The 19795-nt window shown below is 35.6% G+C and overlaps 1 protein-coding gene across 1 annotated transcript in view; it reads right to left on the bottom strand.

Annotated features, from left to right (window-relative positions):
- Window positions 1–19581, bottom strand: part of GPM6A (glycoprotein M6A) — a 297190-nt gene extending 277609 nt beyond the window's left edge. The window contains exon 1 of the mRNA XM_045552474.1: window positions 19336–19581. Coding sequence (XP_045408430.1) covers window positions 19336–19339 — 4 coding nt within the window. The 5' untranslated portion in view covers window positions 19340–19581. The remainder of the gene's footprint in view (window positions 1–19335) is intronic.
- Window positions 19582–19795: the final 214 nt, after the last annotated feature.

Here is a 19795-nt window from a genome sequence, read left to right as displayed (position 1 = left end):
AGCCTTGAATTGGTTTGATGGAATAAAATAATAATTATGTTTCCAAATTCTACTGAGTACAATGAACACAAGCTTTTGAAGATGTGTTTTTTCAAAAATTTGAAAAAATATGTGAAGTATTTATATTGGCAACAATAATAGTGATGTGACCTCTGAAAAGATTTATGTACCCATCACTTCACAAGAGTTAGAGATCCTAAGGCTCCCTCTCAATCAATACACCAGCTCATCAAAACAGAGTTTGATTTTTGTTAGTGTATTTTGCCATTTAAAATGTATTCAATTTTTAATACAATATAAAATGGAACTTATTTAATGCTCAATGGTTGAATAAATCAAAGGAGTTTAATTAAAAGTAGCTTACAGAAATTCTCACTTCTATTATGTCTAACACAAGTTTTGTACATTGTATGAAACTTAAGGAAATGGAGGGGGGAAAAGAAAGATTAAAAAGAGAGGACTACTGTTATATTAACGTTATCTGCCATTTGGAGCAGGAATGGGGAAAGTGTTATCTAGAGCTGCGGTCCCCAACCCCTGGGCCACAGATCATACCCATCTGTGGCCTATCAGAAACTGGGCACACAGCAGGCAGTGAGCGGCAGAAGGAAGCTTCATCTGTATTTACAGCTGCTCCCCATCACTTGCATCACCATCTGAGCTCTGCCTCCTGTCAGATAAGCAGAGGCATTAGATTCTCACAGGAGTGCGAACCCTACTGTAAACTGCGTGTGCGAGGGATCTGATCTAGGTTGTGCTCTCCTTAGGAGAATCTAATGCCTGATATCTGAGGTGGAGCCGAGGCAGTAATGCTAGTGGGAGCAGCTGCAAATACAGATTATCATTAGCAGAGAGGTTTGACTGCACAATATACGTAATGTACTTGAATCATCCTGAAACCATCATCCACCAAGTCCGCAGAAAAATTGTCTTCCATGAAACCAGTCCCTCGTGTCAAAAAGGTTGGGGACTGCTAATCTAGAGCATATTATTTTTAATTTATTAAATCTTGGGCAAATAATTTTTATTTTGTTATTGTATTTTTTGGAAAAAAGCATAAAATAATACAACTAACAAAAATGACCTATCACTCAAAATCAATGAAGAGTAATATTTAATCATATCTAGTTATATTTTATCTAGTTTTTAGTGGGATATAATTTTTTGTATGGTAAAACTCATCCTTTGTTGATTACGGTACTACAACTTTTGGAAAATGTATATAGTCACAAAATTACCATAACAGTCAAGATATAGAACAATTTTCCAAAAATTATCCTGCTCCTTTGTAGTCAACCACTTAACCCACTTTCAGCCAATCTTTTTTAAAATTTTTTATCTTAATTATTATAGCTACATAATAGTTGTATATATTTATGGGGTACATGTGATGTTTTGATACAGACATACAATGTGCATTAATCAAATCAAGGTAATCCACATATCCATCACCAGTTATTTATCATTTCTTTGTGTTAGGAACATTCCAATTCTACTTTTAGTTATTGTAAAGTATACCTTCATTGTTGATTATAGTCACTTTCTTATGTTATCAGTTAATCACTGCTGTGTTTTTTGTCTTTATAAAGTTGCGTTTTCTAGAGTGTCATATAAATAAATTGATAGCCTTTAGAGTCTGGCTTCTTTTACTTAGCATGCATTTGAGAGTCATCCATGCTTATGTTATTGGTAGTATCTTTTTTTATACTTACTGCTGAGTAGAATTCCACTGTATGGCTGCACCAGATTAGTTTACCCATTTACCAGCTGAAGGACACTTGGATTGTTTGCAGTTTTTTGTAAAAGCTTAAACGTAAGACTTTATTCTGTAAAAGTACTATAAAAAAACATGGGGGAAATGCTTCTTGGCATACTATACAGATATGACCTCAAAAGAATAGGCAAGAAAAGAAAACATAAACAAATGGAATAGCATCAAACTAAAAAGTTTCTCCAGAGCAAAGAAAACAATCAACAGAGAGAATAGACAACCTTTGGAACAGGAGAAAGTATTTGCAAACTATGCATCTGATAATGGGTTAATAATCAAAAAAGATTAGAACTGAAATAATTCAATGCCATGGAAACAACTATCCAATTTAAAAATAAGAAAAGGATATGAATGGATATTTCTCAAAATAAGACATACAAATGGCCCACAGGTATATGAAAAAGTGGTCAACATCTCTAATCATCAGGGGAATGCAAATCAAAACCACAGGGAAATATCACCTCATACCTGTTATTAATGGAATGGTTTTTACCAAAAAGACATGTACTACATGATATAATCTACATGCAAAATCCAAAAAAATCAAACTCATAGAAACAGAGAGAAGAATGGTGGTCACCAGGCACTGGTGTGGAGTAATGGGGAGGTGTTTGTGAACGAGTACAAAGCTTCAGTTGGATGAGAGAAATAAATTCTGGATATCCATTGCACAGCATGGAGACTGTAGTTAACAATAATTTTTGTATATTTGAAAATCTCCAAGAGAGTATATGTTTCAATGTTCTCACCACAAAAATGATAAGTATGTGAGGTAATGAACATATTAATAAGCTTGATTTAATAATTCCACAGTACACACATATATTAAAACATAACATTGTACAATGTAAATATATACAATTTTTGTCAATTAAAAAATAAATAAATAAATTTAAAAATGAAGAAACATGTATAAAAATAAAATAAAATATCAAAGTAGTTCATTGGTGGTTTAAAATCCCTAGAATTTTGAGCATAAAAACATTCTGAATCTTTTATATTATATTGAGAAATTATTTGTATAGTACTTAGAGTCATAATGATATTTGCATTATTTTTTCTCTTCTTCCATTAGATATAGTTACTAAAAAACTTTTAAAAATTAGTTTTATTTTAATTAACACATAAAAATTGTACATATTTATGGGTTATAAAGTAATGTTTCAGTGTATGTGTACATTGTGCAATGATCAAATCAGGGTAATTAGCAAATCCATCAATTCAAATACTCATCATTTCTATGTATGAGAACATTCAGAATCCTCTCTTCTAGCTATTTTGAAATACATGATCGATTAATAACAACCATAGTTACTCTACTGTGCAACAGAACTCCAGAAATCATTCCACCTAACTATAATTTTGTATCCATCAAGCAACCTCTCCAGTTTTTAATCACTACAAATAAAACTATTATAAACATTCATCTATAGATTTTCAATTGAATATAAGTTTTCATTTATCTTCTGTAAACACTTATGGGTGGGCTTACTGGGTCATTTTAAGCATATTTTTAACATTATAAAAAACTGGCAAACCATTTTTTAAATTTGTTGTACCATTTTGTATTCCCAACAGCACTGTGTGAAAGTTCCAACTGCACATTGTCAGCACTTGGTATTGTCAGGTTTTTTGGTTTGTTTGCTTGGTTTTTGTTTTGTTTTGTTTGCTAGGTTGGTTGGTTGTTTTTTTAACTATTCTAATAGGTATATTGTGGTACATTATTCTCAGTTTGATTTGCATTTCTCTACTAATAAAGTTTAGCATAGTTACATATGTTTACTTGCCATCTGTGTATCTTCCTTGGTGAAGTGTCTGTGTAAATCTTTTGCCCACTGTTTTCTTGTTATTGAGTTTTGATTGTTTTTATGTATTCAAGATACCAGTCCTTTATCAGAAATATATTTTGCAAATAATTTCTCCCAGTTTATGGCTTGTCCTCTCATTTTCCTAACAATGTGTTTCACAGAACAAACATTTTCCATTTTGATGAAGATCAACTTTTTCTTTTAAAATTAGACTTTTGGAGGTTTTTTCTAGGAAATATTTGCCTAACCCAAGGTCAAAAAGAGATTATTTTATGCCCTCTCTTAAAAGTTTTACAATTTAATGGTTTACATTCAGCCTTATATCCATTTTAAGTTTGTTTTGCTTTACAGTACAAGTTATAACAAGGTTCATTTCTTTGCACATGGATGTCCAATTTTTCCAGTATCATTTATTTAAAATACTTTCTTTTTCTTCATTAAAAAGTCTATGTATCTCTGTCAAAAATAAGTTTACATTTTTATGTGAGTTTATCTTTTTGTACTTTGTGCTCTGTTCCATAAACGTCTATGCCTATTGCTAATACCACACTTTTCTCATGAAAATAAATTTAGATACACAAAACTACCATTTGATCCAGCAATACCACTACTCGGTATTTACCCAAAGGAAAAAAAAGACACATGCACTCGAATGTTTATAGCAGCACAATTCACAATTGCAAAGATGTGAAAACAACCCAAGTGCCCATCAATTCATGAGTGGATTAATAAAATGTGGTATATGTATACCATCGAGTACTACTCAGCCATGAAAAACAAATGGTGAACTAATACCTCTTGTATTATCCTGGATGGAGCTGGAGCCCATTCTTCTAAGTGAAGTATCACAAGAATGGAAAAACAAACACCACATGTACTCACCATTAAATTGGTACTAATTGATCAACACTTACATGCACATATGGAAGTAACATTCATTGGGTGTCAGGAAGGTGGGAGTGGGGAGGAGGGGATGGGTAAATTCACAGCTAACAGGTGCAGTGTGCACTGTCTGGAGGATGGGCATGCTTGTAACTTTGACTGGGGTGGTGCAAAGGCAATTTATGTGACCAAAGCGTTTGTATCCCCATAATATTCTGAAGTAATAATTAAAAAAGAATACATAGAAATAGAAACAGAGAGTAGAAAAGTTGTTATGGGAGCGGAGAAGGTTGGGGATATATATTAATAGATCAAAGGGTACAAAGTCACAGTTATGTAGGATGAAGAAGCCTAGAGATCTAATTGTGCAACATGAGGACTGTAGTTAATAATATTATAGCGTACATGGGATATTTGCTAAGAGAGTAGATTTTAGGTACTCAACACAAAAGTAACTATGTGAGATGAGGAACAGGTTAATTTACTTGGCTGTAGTTATCACTTCAATATGTATATGTATATCAAAATAACATTTTTACACCTTAAATATATACATTAAAAATTACAATGGTTACCAGAAAAAATGGCTTTAGAAATAAGTCTTAAAATCAATTAGCATGACTTCTCCAATTTTGTTCTTTTTCAAAATTATTTTGGCCATTCTATTTCTTTTAACTTTCCACACAAATTTGACAAAAAACCTACAAAAATTCATGCTGGAATTTCTATTGGAGCTGCATTGAATCTATGGATAGGTTTAGAGAGAATTGACAATTGAATCAAGTTCTCCAGTCAGTGAGCATGATATATCTATTTAGGTCTTGTTTCCTTTTATGGGTGTTTTGTACCTCTCAGCATAAAGAATCTGTACATGTTTTGGTAGATTTATACCTAACTATTTTATATATATATTGGTGCTATTTGTAAGTGGTACTCTTTTTAATCTTTTTATTGTTTTACAGGCATCATACAATATAATGCAATTTTATTTTGTCAAGTGCCTTTTCTTGCAAGCTGCATCCCTGGTATTCAAGTTAAATAATAAATAATATAGCACAAGGTGTTCAGGAGATGGGGAAGAGGGGAATTAGAGGACGAAAACAAAGGAGGAAAACTATGAGGACAGAGAACCTATAATCAGATTTTAAAGGACCTGTAACTCTCCATCCAGCTGTGATTGTTCGGTAACATTTCAGAGAGAATATATGGAATGGGGATGTGGCTTAGCAAATGTTTTAAACAATGCCTTTAATTTCATGGTGATGACGCAGTTGCACTGTATTTGTCATGCTGCTTTATATACCATGCATATACCTTTCTACTTGGAAGGACATGTCTCAACAGACAAAATTCCATCCCCCTCTGTGATTTCTGTGGATGTCCTTGATCAGGTTAAGGAAGTTCAGTTTTTTTCCTAGTTTAAGAAACTTCATCATGAATGGATGCTGAACTTTGTCAAACGCTTTTTCTACATCTATTGAAGTGATTATAACGTTTTTCTGTTTTGGTCTGTTCTTATAGTACATCACACTGATTAATTTTCAAATGTTAAACCATTCGAAACCGTTTCCTTGCTTTCCTACTATAAAACCCACATGGTTCATATGTGTTACCTATTGGATTAAATTTGCTAAAAGTTCCTTGAGGAAGTTGGCGTCTATGTTCATGAGCTATATTAGCCTATAGTGTTCTTTTTGTCTGGTTTTAGTATCAGGGTAATTCTGGCTTCATAAAATACATTAGGAAGTGATTCTTATTATTCTTTCTTTCTGAAAGGTTTTGAGATAGAATTGCTGCTATTATATTTTCCTTAAATGGTGGGTCAAACTCATCAGTGAAGCCATTGGTGCCTGGGGTTGTCTTTCTTGCAAGCTTTACAACTACTAATTCATTTTATTTAATATGTAGAAAAGTACTCAGGTTATGTATCTATTTCTTTCTCATCTCTCTCTCACCTTCTCTCTCTTACTTTCTCTCACATGCATATACACACAAACAACCCCCCCCACACACACACAATCTTGATTTTTTTCCTATTACCAGAGATTGGAGCATTTCTTGATATATTTATAGGACACTTATAATTCCTTCTTCTATGAAATTCCTATTCTTTTATTTTGCTAATTTTCTGTTGAGTCATTTGTCTTTTTCTTAATGATTTGTAAGCATTATTTATATATTCTTAACACTTTAACTTTATAATCCAACCTGTATTTTTAACGTTTTTATTGCACCATAAAGATGCCTTACATGGTCAAATTTAACATTTTTTTCTTTCATTATTACTATTTTTCCTCTGTATTTTAGAAATCCTTCCCTACCCCAGTGTTATGAAGATACTCTCCTATATTTTTCTTTATAATTTTAAGATTGTTTTTTGCAATTAGATCCTTGTTAGGTCCCTCATATTAGATCCATCTAGAATTTATTTGCACGTGTGAGGTTACGATGAAGATATGTATGAGGCAGTAAAATAATTTATTCACTGTCTATACACAAATCTGTTGTCCCAACACCATTTTTGCACAGTCCTATAGTTATTAGTAACTTCTCCCTATCACACATCATGGTCAGACACTTTGTTAAACTACTTTACATACGTTCTCTCATTTATTCATCTCAAAAACTCCAAGAGTACATATTATTATTATTGTGCCTACAAATAAAATAACTGAAGCTTAGAAAGGTTAGATCCTTTCTCCAAATTAGTGGATCTAGAACTTGAAAACAGATTTTTCTAAATCAAAACTTGCAATGACAGTGCCATGAATTTGCCAAGGAAGGCTGATATATTTAGGTTAGCTTAGAAATTAATGAATCGGAGAAGATAAAAATCTGTTCAATTGACTTATAAAGTAAAATAATATAACCCTTTTTTTCCTATTGACCTGACAGGGAAAAATCTAAACTTCATAATTCTATACGACCAAAAGAATTTTTATGTAGACAAAAATTATAATTAAACAGAAAAAAAATCAATTTGTATTCACATTGTAGATAGTAGTAGAATTTAATACAAAAAAATTATCTTCCCAAATCTACTCTTATCTAGAATAATAAAATAACCATAGCTCTCTCCTCTTAGAACTATGTTGTTAACTACAAAATGTTCTGAGTCTTTGCTGAAAATAAAATTTGTGTAAATATTTGCTGCTACTCTAGCCAACTTCAATGCACTTCTCTTTGTTATTGCTGGGTATGTTTAGCTTGGTAACCTAAGCAATGGCGCCCAACAACTTGGCAATTAATCATTTTAAAATTAAAAGATTAAGTCTATTGAAAGCCTAATTATGAAAACTGGAAGAAAAAAAGAAGAGTGCAAATAATTTCTAGCTTACTTGTTGAGAAATGAACATTGGAAAAGAATGCTTAATTAACTCTACGAAGTTGCTCTCCTATGAAAGAACATATTAATATTCCCTAGGAGATGAAACGTTTTTGTAGTTATATATTCAAAGACTAAAGAAACTTAATTGAGATGCCTAAAAGATAGTAAGTAGGACTTGTTGCTATGACTTCAACGACCAGCATGCTGCTAATCAGCATCCATTGCAATCACTGAAAAGGAACTGGCTATTTCAATCCTTAGCTTTGCTTCTAAAGATGCAGTGATCAAAACTGAAATTTGACCTAGAAGCTGTCATTGGTCTAAAGATGCATGACAAAAGATTTGGCAAGTGTTAATAAGAATAGGAAAACAACAACCAACAAAGTAGTCAGATTTCTCAAACTTTCAGGATGGTAAAGTGCAGCAAAACCAGCCAAGAGCCTAATAGGCAAAGATTATATCCAACGTAGCGTGATGGGCAGGCTCATTACTCTGATTTGTTGTCAATGTTAAAAGAGTAGATGTTTTTCCATACTAAACAGCCAATAAATAAACAGTGAGCTACAGCCACAGGGACAGAAGAAGAAAGCCAGGGACAAAGAAAAACAGAAGGACTCAGCTTGAGGACAGCAAACCTCTACTTGTACCTCAATTCTGTACTCCTTGCAAGAACTGGAAGATCATATTAAAGTCATGCCTACTGGTAGGGAGATGCTCCCTGTATGGATTTGCATTCTAGAAATTCATCTGCACATAGCACCACATGTTACTTTAAGAAGGCTTCAGTGAAAAATGAAAAGGCATAATTAAAAATATCCAATTAGGCTTTTTAAAAATTACCTATTCAGAATGCTTTGTTTTAATTAGGTTGTGTTTTATGTTAATTATGTTGCTTTGGATCAGTCCTTGATGCAGAAGATAGCACAGGACTGAATGAGTCTTTCAACCCCCAAAATAATAGCTTCTTCAAACATTCATCATCTTAAACTTTAATAGCCAAGAAAGAGTAAGAATGGGGGGGGGGAATATGGTGGTAAAAAGGAAAGGAAATGGAAAAGAGCCCCAGAATTATGGAGTCCTACAAGTAAGAATGTGAAATTTAAGGTGTTAGGAGAAAGGGATCTTTCTTCTTTGTCCTTCACCTCAATTAAGTCATGCAAGTATTGACATATTAAATAGTATGAAAAAAGGAAGAAGTTTTCATAATGCTAAATAATTACTGATCTTTAAAAAACTGTTAGCAACCTATCATTACTAATACCTAACTCTATCACATTTTTGACATCTAAAGTTTCAAATTTTTAATTTTTTAACTTAAGTTTCATCATTGTAATAGTCCATTAACTTATAATCTGTAGTTAAAAATGTTAAATTAAATTATTTCATCTTTAATTAATTAGATATATTTACATTTTGGGTCAAATATTACAAAATTCTGATTATATCATGGCAGTCAATAGGAAATAGAATCTTAAAAGCTTGTTTGAAGGTTCTACTTAGATAAGGAGTGAAACCAGTTGCATAATCATAAACTATTCTGTCGTCTGTAAAGTTCATCATCTTGCACAGCTTCCAAGGAGGACCACGTGGGGAGGATCACATAGGGTAATGGAACATCTCTCTGGACAGTAGACCAACAAAGCAATCCTATCATTGTGTTGACAGAAGTCATACCAGATCATCCTCCTATTCAATAACATGGAATTGATATATACAGTTTAATTAATTGGCAATTACCAGAATTGTGAATATTTTTAGTTTGTCTTTGTTCTTGATGACTCCTTCCTCTCTGTCATCAGAATCCCAACTTCTTCTGGTTTGTATTCTAACAGATAAAAAGATGATTTTTTTTCTCATTATCTCTCATATTTCTTACCTATTATGTCTGTAACCAAATCTGTTCAAGTCCCTATTGGAAATGCTGCAATTGCATAACCATGTAGCAGGACTATTTTCTGAATCTTTATACCAAATCTTCCTCCAATCTATGCTGCAATAATCCAGACTCTTTTGGACAAAGGATCTGGGGAGCCAAAAATATTTGCATGAGAATGGTTCTATCTCTGGGTGACAAAAGTAGTCTACTGAATGGAAAGAAAGTAATGATTGGTTGGAGTAGATAGAAGGCAAATGGGACGAGTCTCTAAGGGCCCCATGAGGACAATGATAAGTTCAGAGTTGTAGTAACAAGGTGAGGAGACAGGAAGGATAAGATGCTGTGGCCAGCAGAACCCCTACACTGCTCACCACACCAAGGCACTAGTATTCACACTGTTTTGACAATTAATTAATTAATTAATTAATTGTGGCCCCCATATCCCCTTCTAGAGGTCATGGGGAGTGAAGAAATTAGTAGCCTTCGTATAAGAGAGCTAGAGGGAAAGCAGGTGTATTTGGGTCCCAGAGCATACTCACCCCACCTCCACAGCTTTCTTCCTGCTCTTCTTGGGCTATTCCCACACCCCTACCACTCCTACTTCCTGACAGAGTCACAAACCATCCAGCTTCTCCTCAAGGTACTCATTCAGAAACATCTCTTGGTGACTGTACCCTTCACTGATTGCTTCCATTCCTGACCAATGGTTTTAGCAATGATTATATTTAATCTAGATCTCTATATCTAATCTTATAAAATCCTCAAAGAGTTTTCTGCATGCAAGTTTTCCATCTCCAGTGAAAACATGTGTCCTCTGGAATCAGAAATTGTACTTATTCTGCATGGTTCATTAGGTCATTATGTGTAGTATAAAAGTGGACATGTGGTAGACCCTTAAGTAGACCATTAAGAAATACTTGTTCAATCAAGTCAATACTAAAATATGTTGAAAAGGCTGTTTTGGGGGGAGGAGTAATCTTTTACCATGGAATTGTCGGTGGCCCTATGTACAAAAATTCTGCCACAGCAATGATCTTAAGATGATGCAATGAGATATGTGAATTATCACTGATACTTTAAAATGTTTTGACCTTTCTTGAGTTGAGTATCACTTTACCTCTTAGCTTATTTGAACCAGGGTGTATTTATCATATTATGTAAAGGAATTATGAAGGTAATTACTGTGAAATGAATGAAACTAATTAATAACACTAAATTTTCTAGTAATTTCTACATCATTTATACCTAAGGAACCAATTATTTATAAATTATACATTTATATTAATAGCTGCTCTGGCTTTTTCTTCTCTAGAAACTTGTCACTTTGAATTTGCTTTCTTATATATAATTAGGAAATAAAATTGCATTCTTTTTAAATCTTTCTTTACAAGGCAAAGAGTGTAAAACAGTGACATATAATAGATAACCTTGTACATATGTCTCATGTGTCTGGTACATCCTTGTGAATTGTTGTTCTTTTTGTACATTTAGGAGAAAGACTGAAAAAGAAATGTAGAAAACTCTGAGTATCCAGGGTTCATAATCTGTACTTTAAATCTAGACTGAAGTAAATAGTTGGCTTATCTTAATAGAAAATATCTACTATATATAATACAGTGTCTTCAGAATTTTTTCAAAGCACAATTCCATTTTAGCACTTTTCTTTTATACATTTGTATTTTTTCCTTAATAAAAGAAAACAGTAAACACAAAATTGTATAACCAGAAGGAATAAGCCAGCAGTGAGTTATATTTTATTAGATATCATCTCCTCTATGCTCTGATATTTCTTAAAAATATATATATATATATATATATATATTTGTTTGGGACTTACGAAGTAGGATTTAACCATTAGTGGTAATTTTACCTGCAGGAAATATTGCCAATGGTTAATACACATTTCTAGGACTTGTAGAATGATTTCTTTTGCATTATAAGAACCTCACAAAACACCATCTTGTATTCACACATATATAAATAAAACAAATCAAACAAAATGAAGAAACAAGAACCCCACACACATACATACACATAAATGCAATACACTTCAAAAATTCAGGGTGCTGCCAGCATAAGAAATATAAACTTACATGTTAAAATATATCAACTAGTTCCTTTACTTATTAATAATAAATTAATGATACATAATGAATTATAACTGCGTAATGTGCATGTAGCCTAACGAAGCCTCAGATTATTCCTGAAAATAGTGTATATTTGGTGTTTTATTTTGCTTCAGTTTTATTTTTTTATTCCTCACTTGATAAGGATAAAAAAAATCTATAGACATGAAGAAAGAAAAATGCCAAAATCCTCTGGCTGAAGCCTCAGGAGTCTTCTCTGTTTGAAAGTCAGAGTTGAAACTACAGAGAAATTACTAACAAAGAAAGATCTGTGTGTGGGTTTGAGAAACATAGCTATGAAAGCATCCTCTTCATAATTTGATAAGGATGTGGGGCTCAATGTGATTGATTGATTGGCTGATTGATTAGTTTATGGGCATTTAGAGCTGAATGGAATCTTACAGGCCACTTAATCCAAGTCCTTTATTTGCACCTGAGGAAAAAGGTAATGTGGATCAATAGTACCTGAGCTACTGTGATAAGAACAATTATCTCCTCAGCTCTGGTCTAGTAATTATTCAACCACAATATGCTTCATTTCTGTTGATTCATTTAACAGTTTAAATATTGGTCATATGTTTATAGATTCTTACTATTAAAGGTATAAGTCATCTCTATAATTAAAATACAAGAAAAACAAACACAATACACTTTGCAAAACAGACACATTACAACATCTTTACTGGACATACTGTATAATAATACAACTTAAGACAATCAAAAAGCATAATCTTTCATTTTTAAAAAAAGCCTCAAATATCTAACATTTTATGGATTTTTTTACTTTAAAAACTATATTTAAATAATATAAATAAATTTATATTAGATCATTTTGCAGTAAATTGTTTAGGAATTCCATCATTCTATGGCATTTTCAGTCTATGCCTTTCCGTGGATCATTCCCCTTCTCTTAAAATATGAAACAATTCTTGCAATACTTTCCTACCCAGCAAAAACCTTCACTTGACTTTGGATACATCCAAATGCACTCCCTCCCTCTCTCCCTCCTTGCCTGTCTCCCTCCCTCTCTCCTTTCTTCTTTGCTCTTTCCTACCACCCTCTCCTTGAAATCTGGTCTATGACAGCAGGCTTGTATCTTCACCCCTTAATTAAAAGTGCTTTAATTTCAATAGGATTCCATCAACGAGAAAAGCCCTTAAAGCAAAAATAAATAAATAAATAAACCAAAAAAAAAAAGAAAAAAATCTATTCCTCTCTTTTTTTTGTTGCACTGAATAGTGTAGGTTTCTCATTTCCTAAAACTCCTTCTTTGACTCTTCTGACTTGCCTTAAAGTTTCTCATTTCACTAGGGCCTTCGGTCTAGTGTTGAATCTCTTGCACAGCTCTTTCTCTAACCTTGTTCTGAGCAGATACACCCATTTTTCAGTTTCCTCACCTCTTGTCAAACAGTTGAAAATAGAATGACCTCAGTCAAACAAGTTGAAACACAGTAAAAATCTAATTTTTTAAGGTCTCTAAGTTTCTAGATTGAAACTAATTCTGTCATTGACTTTAAACACATCTCATTTACCCTAATTTTTCTTTGTTTTTCAATTGTCTAGGAGAAAGACCTATATTTTTTGTAAACATAATGACATTTCTATAAAAATAATGAGATATATGAAGAGTTTTGTTAAGTTGAACCTTGCATATTTAATTTAAATACATCTCTTCTAAAAAATAAGTATAGTAAAGCCTCTAATGACACTATACCGATTCAAACTCTGTAATTTGTAAAATTAACACATTCTTGAAAAATAAAGCAAGCTCCTAAACAGTTATAAACTATAAAGCATTTAGTTTATTGTGACAAGAGGATATTGAGCAAAGGATTTATGCTAATTGACCTACATTCCAATTCATGATAAACTCGATTCTAAATGAACAGTAATCTACAATAGCCTTAGGACTTCAGATTTAAGTGAAAATAAGAAAGACTAGCTGATTTTATCTGAAACTATTTTGAGTTGAGTTCATTCCAGTATTCCACCAACACATTTCTACCCGGGCATGAATTTCCACACTCAATATTTTGCTGTGAAATTTGAATGTGACTGTTTAGATTTTTCCTATGTCTAACTAAAGATTCAGTCTTTTATCATGTGTTTCAGAGAACTTACACTGACTTTTCAGTTGTAAACCTGATGTGAAGCACACAAGAGAGCTCTTTTAGAAATGAGATCAATTAGTTGGCTACCCTCAATTCCTCCTTTTGTGATATAAGCAGGCTGCTCCTCACATCAAGAGGACAGTCCTGGCTGGGCACAGTGGCTCAGGCCTATAATCCCAGCACTTTGGGAGGCTGAGGCAGGAGGATGGCTTGAGGCCAGAAGTTCAAGACCAGCCTGGGCAACATAGAGAGATGCTGTCTCGACAAAAACTTTAAAAAATTAGCCAAGCATGGTGGTCCACAGATGTAGCTGCAGCTACTCAGGAGGTTGAGACAGGTGGATTGCTTGAGCCCAGAAGTTGGAGGTTACAGTGAGTTATGATTGTACCACTGTACTCCAGCCTGGGTGACAGAGTGAAACCCTAGCTCCAATAAATAAATAAATAAGCACAGGTCTAATCTTCTCCTTGAATCTTCCTGCTTTTGATAATTTGTATGACCAATAGAATCCAGGAGAAGTGATGTCCTGGGACTTCTGATACTATATCATAAGAATCCTTGCAGCTTCTGCTTGGGTTTCTTAGAACACTCATTCTTGGGATGTTGACTCTTGCAATGCAGCCATCATTTTGCAAAAAACCCAAGCCACTTGAAGACAGCCCAGTCAACAGCCTGCATCAACTGCCAATTATATCTGAGAACTCTTAAATGACCAGTCCAATCACTTGATGGCTGGATCCCCAGCTGACATTGGACTGCAAGGACAGGAGACTAAATGAGAATTGCTCAGCAGATAGCCCACAGAAGCATGAGAGATAATAACAAGTTGTTTTAATTCACTAGTTTGGAAGATAGTTGTTACGCAGAAATAGATACCTAGAACATTAGTCTACCTTTCTCTGCTGAAGGTCAAATTCCTATCAGACCTTACAATTTTCTAGGGAAAATAACATACTAGAGGCCAAGTGATCAAAAGTACTACCTAGTAGTCTAGCATCATAAAAATGTGCTTGATTTGCTTAATGGATATGGCTCAATCTTATCTTTCTTACCTGTTTTTTCCTATAATTGTTACTCAATCAAGATCTGAGCTACATAAATTTATAGAATTTTGCCCAACTATCTCATCAAACAAAAGAAGAAACAGGATCCCAAAGATTTATAAGACCCACCCAAAGACATAAAGGATTATCATCAGCTTCTCCTGTTCCAAACCTTGGTTCTTTGTACTTTGTTCATAACTGCCTCTAGGGTGTCATATTTTTCCTGAAAAAAAGTATGAGTTCAAGACAATACTATGTGCCATTATTCTTGTCTAAATTTGCAAACAATTTTGTAGGTCCTTTACCAACCCCATTTTGGCTGAAATTGATTAAGAGCAAAATATTGCCATCTGATTTTTTCTCTTGTCAAAAGTACAGACTCTTAGATTTAATGCAACGTTTAAGATGTCACATTCACATTTCACTCTTGTCATTTTATGGCATTTTGTACATACTATGTAGTTGATGTCCCTCTTGCTTTGAGCAGGGTTTATCCTTTCTCTCCTTATCCTTCAATCAGTATTCCCTGTACTCTCATTTTTCAAATGGAAAATTCATTATGTGGGTTTATTTCTCACTAAAGTTTGGTGACCCTCAAAACTTTGTTTACCTTTTTGTTCTTGTATTCTGATTTGATTTTTATGTATTTCTAGCCCTAATAAACATTTGTGTTTAGATGTCTAGCTGTCACCTCTTAATTAATATTTCAAAAATGAAATGAATCTGTAGTCCAAAACACCCAGAAATCAAACCATCTGGTTTATCCTTTAAATATTCTATCAAGGGACCCACTATTTTCCCAGTTTACAAGGTTTCAAATCTCCAGAGAATATCCTTTATTCATTTTCTTCTTAATTGTTCAATGGCCTAATTTTACAGATTTTTTCATTAGACATATCTTTCATCCATTTTTTGGCTCTCCAGTTCCAAACTGGCCTAGCCACAGACCATATCATTCTGTGATTACTGGGTCTATCCTCTCCAATTTATTTTTTGTCTTGAACATGCTCAACTTATCTCCTTAACACTTAGATTAAACACTAATCTCATCATAATTCTTTCCTGCTCAAAAACCTTCCATGACTCCCTATTTCTTATTGTGTAAATTCTAAATTCCTCTCATTGCTTTTGAAGGCTCTCCAAAACAAGCACAATCCTGTCAACCCAGCTCTATGTCCCCCTGTTCCCCAAAACTCACCTCCTTCCTGCTTTGAGAAGGAGCTCCCTATTCTATCTAGAAAAATTCTTCCCTAAATTCTTCACATCCCTCCAAATTGGGCTCAGTATCACAGCTTCCATGAAACTTCCCATAGTAAAGTCTGTCAAACTAAATAATATTCAACATCATTTTTCAAACAAAACAAAGATCAATGGTCTCAGAGTAAATATTTATGACATATATATGGTCAAATAGAGCAGTAAGTGATGTGTTTAAAGGAGAAATTAAAAAATTCTTGACCTAGCTCTCCACTGGAGCCTGAAATTCCACAATTAGAGAGCTTTCAGGTTAAAGTTAACCTTGCAGCTAAAACGTAAATATTCTTAGCAAAGGATTAGTCCTGCATCTTTTAGTATGAAATATTTTGTTGTGTCCTTTCTGGAGAGCAGCAATTTGAAGCAGAAGAAAAACCCTTCTTCATACCTAGACAAACTGAGAGCATTACTGAGTAAAGAAAAGAAAACAAACAAACAAAAAAAAAAAGTAAGAGATGCCCAAATCTCAATTTGCCTACTTTGCAAATAAATGTTTTTTGAGAATTAGCCTTTTATATTATAGATCTGAGGACTATAAATTATTCAGAATATTTGATTAACCAATTACTCTTATTCTTCCACAATGCTAGAGTTCAGATTTCTTCTGAGAAAAACAAGAAATAATTGCTATATTCACTCCCATAGCACTATCCTCCTTTCTTTAAATGATAAATTTCAGTTGTCATGATACCAGGCAAAAGACGGATTCAGTTTGCTGGCAAAGTCCAGCATCCTCCTACACTGTTTTTCCCTCTTATCCTAGCAATTTGGACTCTAACACTAAACTTCTTACTATCCGTACTACCACTAAATAAAAGAGTTTCTAAGCCATGAAGTTCTGTTTTTCACAAGTAAATTAAAAGGAAGAAAAGAAATATGACCTTAAGTGACCAGATGTCTTCATTTTTCATACATCTTTCCTTCCTTCTTTCCCTCATTTGTCTCCCACCTGTTCGTTGGCTCTTCCTAACTCATTTCTGGACGGCCTTTCTGAATCTCTGTCTCAAGTTCTGACTTCATGCTCTCACTCACCATTGCTACATCATCTGTTCTTTCTCTGCTTCCTTGACCTCTGGTTTCTCACTTGCGTCCTCTACCCACTCGCTCCCACTAGCCACTTGACACCTACATGAGTTTTTGTTGACCTCAGTTACAATGGGAATAATGTAATTCATTCCTGGCAGAAGAAAGAATGAACAAGTTTTAGGTATTTATCAGATTACAGATAGGAAAGAGAGCTTTTAAGAGTTATAGACCACACTTGAGATTATCATAACTACTCAGTTGTCACCTCCATCCCATTTCCCACAAGGACACCTTCCTATAACTTGGGATGCTGGACAATTTATGCATGGACATTGAAGTAAAATCCAGGACCAATTGTTTTCATTATAATATGGAAATGTAAGTTAGAGAAATAAGTAACTTTGAAATTATGAATACCTTACCCTTTGATAGTTGTCTAAGGTTACAACGGTATATTATGTAATTCTTTCTAGATATTTTATTATGTTGGAACCAGATAGCATCTTAATGCTTTTAATAGAGTTAATGAGTAGATTGCATCAAGTCAATTATTTTGGCTTTCCGTTTATGAGAGCTTTTCTCTCACGTGGTATTCTAACTAGAGTTTATATGCTCAACCAAATAAATTTAAAAAGAGCCCAAAACACTCTCTGCCACAATTGGAAAAGTGTTTTATCTTTCTTTTTTAACCTGAAAATACTCTTTCCATTTCAGAAAACATTTAAAGGCAGTCCATTCTTAAGATCATTTCCAGCAGTGTTTCATACAAAGGCCCTAAAAATGAGTCTTTCTAACTCTCTTCCAGGGTCCAGCAAGAAGAGACTATGAATGTCTTGATCACAGTTAACATTCATAGGCAAAAATGTTCTCAGCTTTCTCTTTTTTCCTTTCTTCCAAATTGGCCGGTGTCTATAAACTCCAATGATTAGTAGTCAAATCATCCCCTAACCCTTGAGCCTGTGGGAATATAGGAATTTCAACCCGAGCACGTCAGTCCCAAAGTCCTCCTTTACTCTGGAAGAAATCCTTCACAACAAAGGACAAGGGAACGGCAAGGGGGAGGGGCACCAATTGGCCTTGGGCCGGAAAAAGCGAGTCTGCTGGGGTTTGAATAGTCACCCCCGGCTGCCGGCGACGGCTAATCAGTGACCGTGGAAAAGCAGCGTCGCCCTGCGCGGTGCGGGTGCGCTGAGCGAACACGAGTCCCGGGAGGCCGGGTCATTCCTCCCCGCGCCAGCCCCTCCCCCTCGCTCCTCCAGCTTTTCTCGTGGGACTCCACGTCCCGGTGTTGGGTTTGAATAGACTATTTCACACCCGGTTCCTCCACCCCTCCACCCTACCCAGTCACATTCCTGGGGCTGTTCCAAGCCGCCGCCGCTAAACTCTAAAGAAGCCGACTCTGTCTAGAAACTCCAGCGAAGCTGAACTGCGCCGAACTCCACCGTCCAGAGACCCGAGCCAGTCCGGGCGCCCTTTTAACCAGGCTATTTCTCCAAGTCGAATTTAGAAAGAATCAGCCTTCAGCGTCAACTTTAAACCTTTTGGGCAAATGGGCACTCAGTTTGGACAGGGACTAGAAATTGTCCCCAATCTCGCCTTGCCCCAGCACCTTCTTCTACTCAAACCTGTACGAACTGGAAGTTTTACGAAGTTTCCATTTCTCGTACCCCGTCTCAACTTGCTCCCCAAACGGCACACTAAACGTAGGAACACACGAGGACAGCGATCTCCCTGGAATTCACTCGGTATTTCGATTCCTGGGTCTCCTAGTCTTTATTCCTCAAATACCGCCCCAAGCACGGGATCCCGGACCCCCAGGCTTCGGTCCCGGTGCGCTCGCTAGGACTGGCACCCGGGCGCAGCCTCCTGCCCTTCTCGCTCACGGTAAATAGCCGGGCACCCTCCCCGGCCGCCAGGTGCCCCGGGGTCCCCATCGCCTTGCTCCCAGGAAAAGTCCAGAGAAAGGCTGTGGCGCAGGGCAAGGGGGCGGAGAGCCAGGAGGGATGCAGTGCGAGGCCCACGAACATTGACTTTCTTTCTGTTGACACACATTTCCCATTCCTGTGGCCGAGCCTTTGGACGACGTGTCCGCGCCCGCCTGAGCACTCACCCATGGCCTGAAGTCTTGCTTCTCTGCGGTCCCCAGAGGAATGCGAGTGACCGGGCGCTGCGCAGGGCCAAGCTCTCCAAGCTGCGCTCGGGCTCCTCGCGCCCTGGCGAGTGACAGCCTCGCCCCTCCCAGAGGAGACAACTTGCCAGGCGCCTGGAAACTCTGCGGGCGCACACACCCCTCCCTCTTTCCACCTGCCTCCCCTGGTTGAAGCCCGTTTCCCTCCCGTTCATGATCGCTTTCCTCTCCAGCAGCCCCCTTTCACTTTCAGGCAAGCCACCCGCAAACGTATCCTTCCTAAATACCTTAAATACACATTACAGACGCACACGTTACCTCAGCACCCCACGTACGACTCGGTATCCAAGACAATGATCCCTAAAGTGGAGTCTAGAAGAAGATTGTTCCAGAAGCAAAGGCAGATTTAATATGATGATTTTATATTCCCTAAAATGTTCTT

Source organism: Lemur catta, chromosome 5 (genome assembly GCF_020740605.2).
Source record: "Lemur catta isolate mLemCat1 chromosome 5, mLemCat1.pri, whole genome shotgun sequence".
Taxonomy (NCBI): domain Eukaryota; kingdom Metazoa; phylum Chordata; class Mammalia; order Primates; family Lemuridae; genus Lemur; species Lemur catta.
The sequence above is the reverse complement of the archived record's forward strand: the minus strand, read 5'-3'. Positions and strand labels throughout refer to the sequence as shown.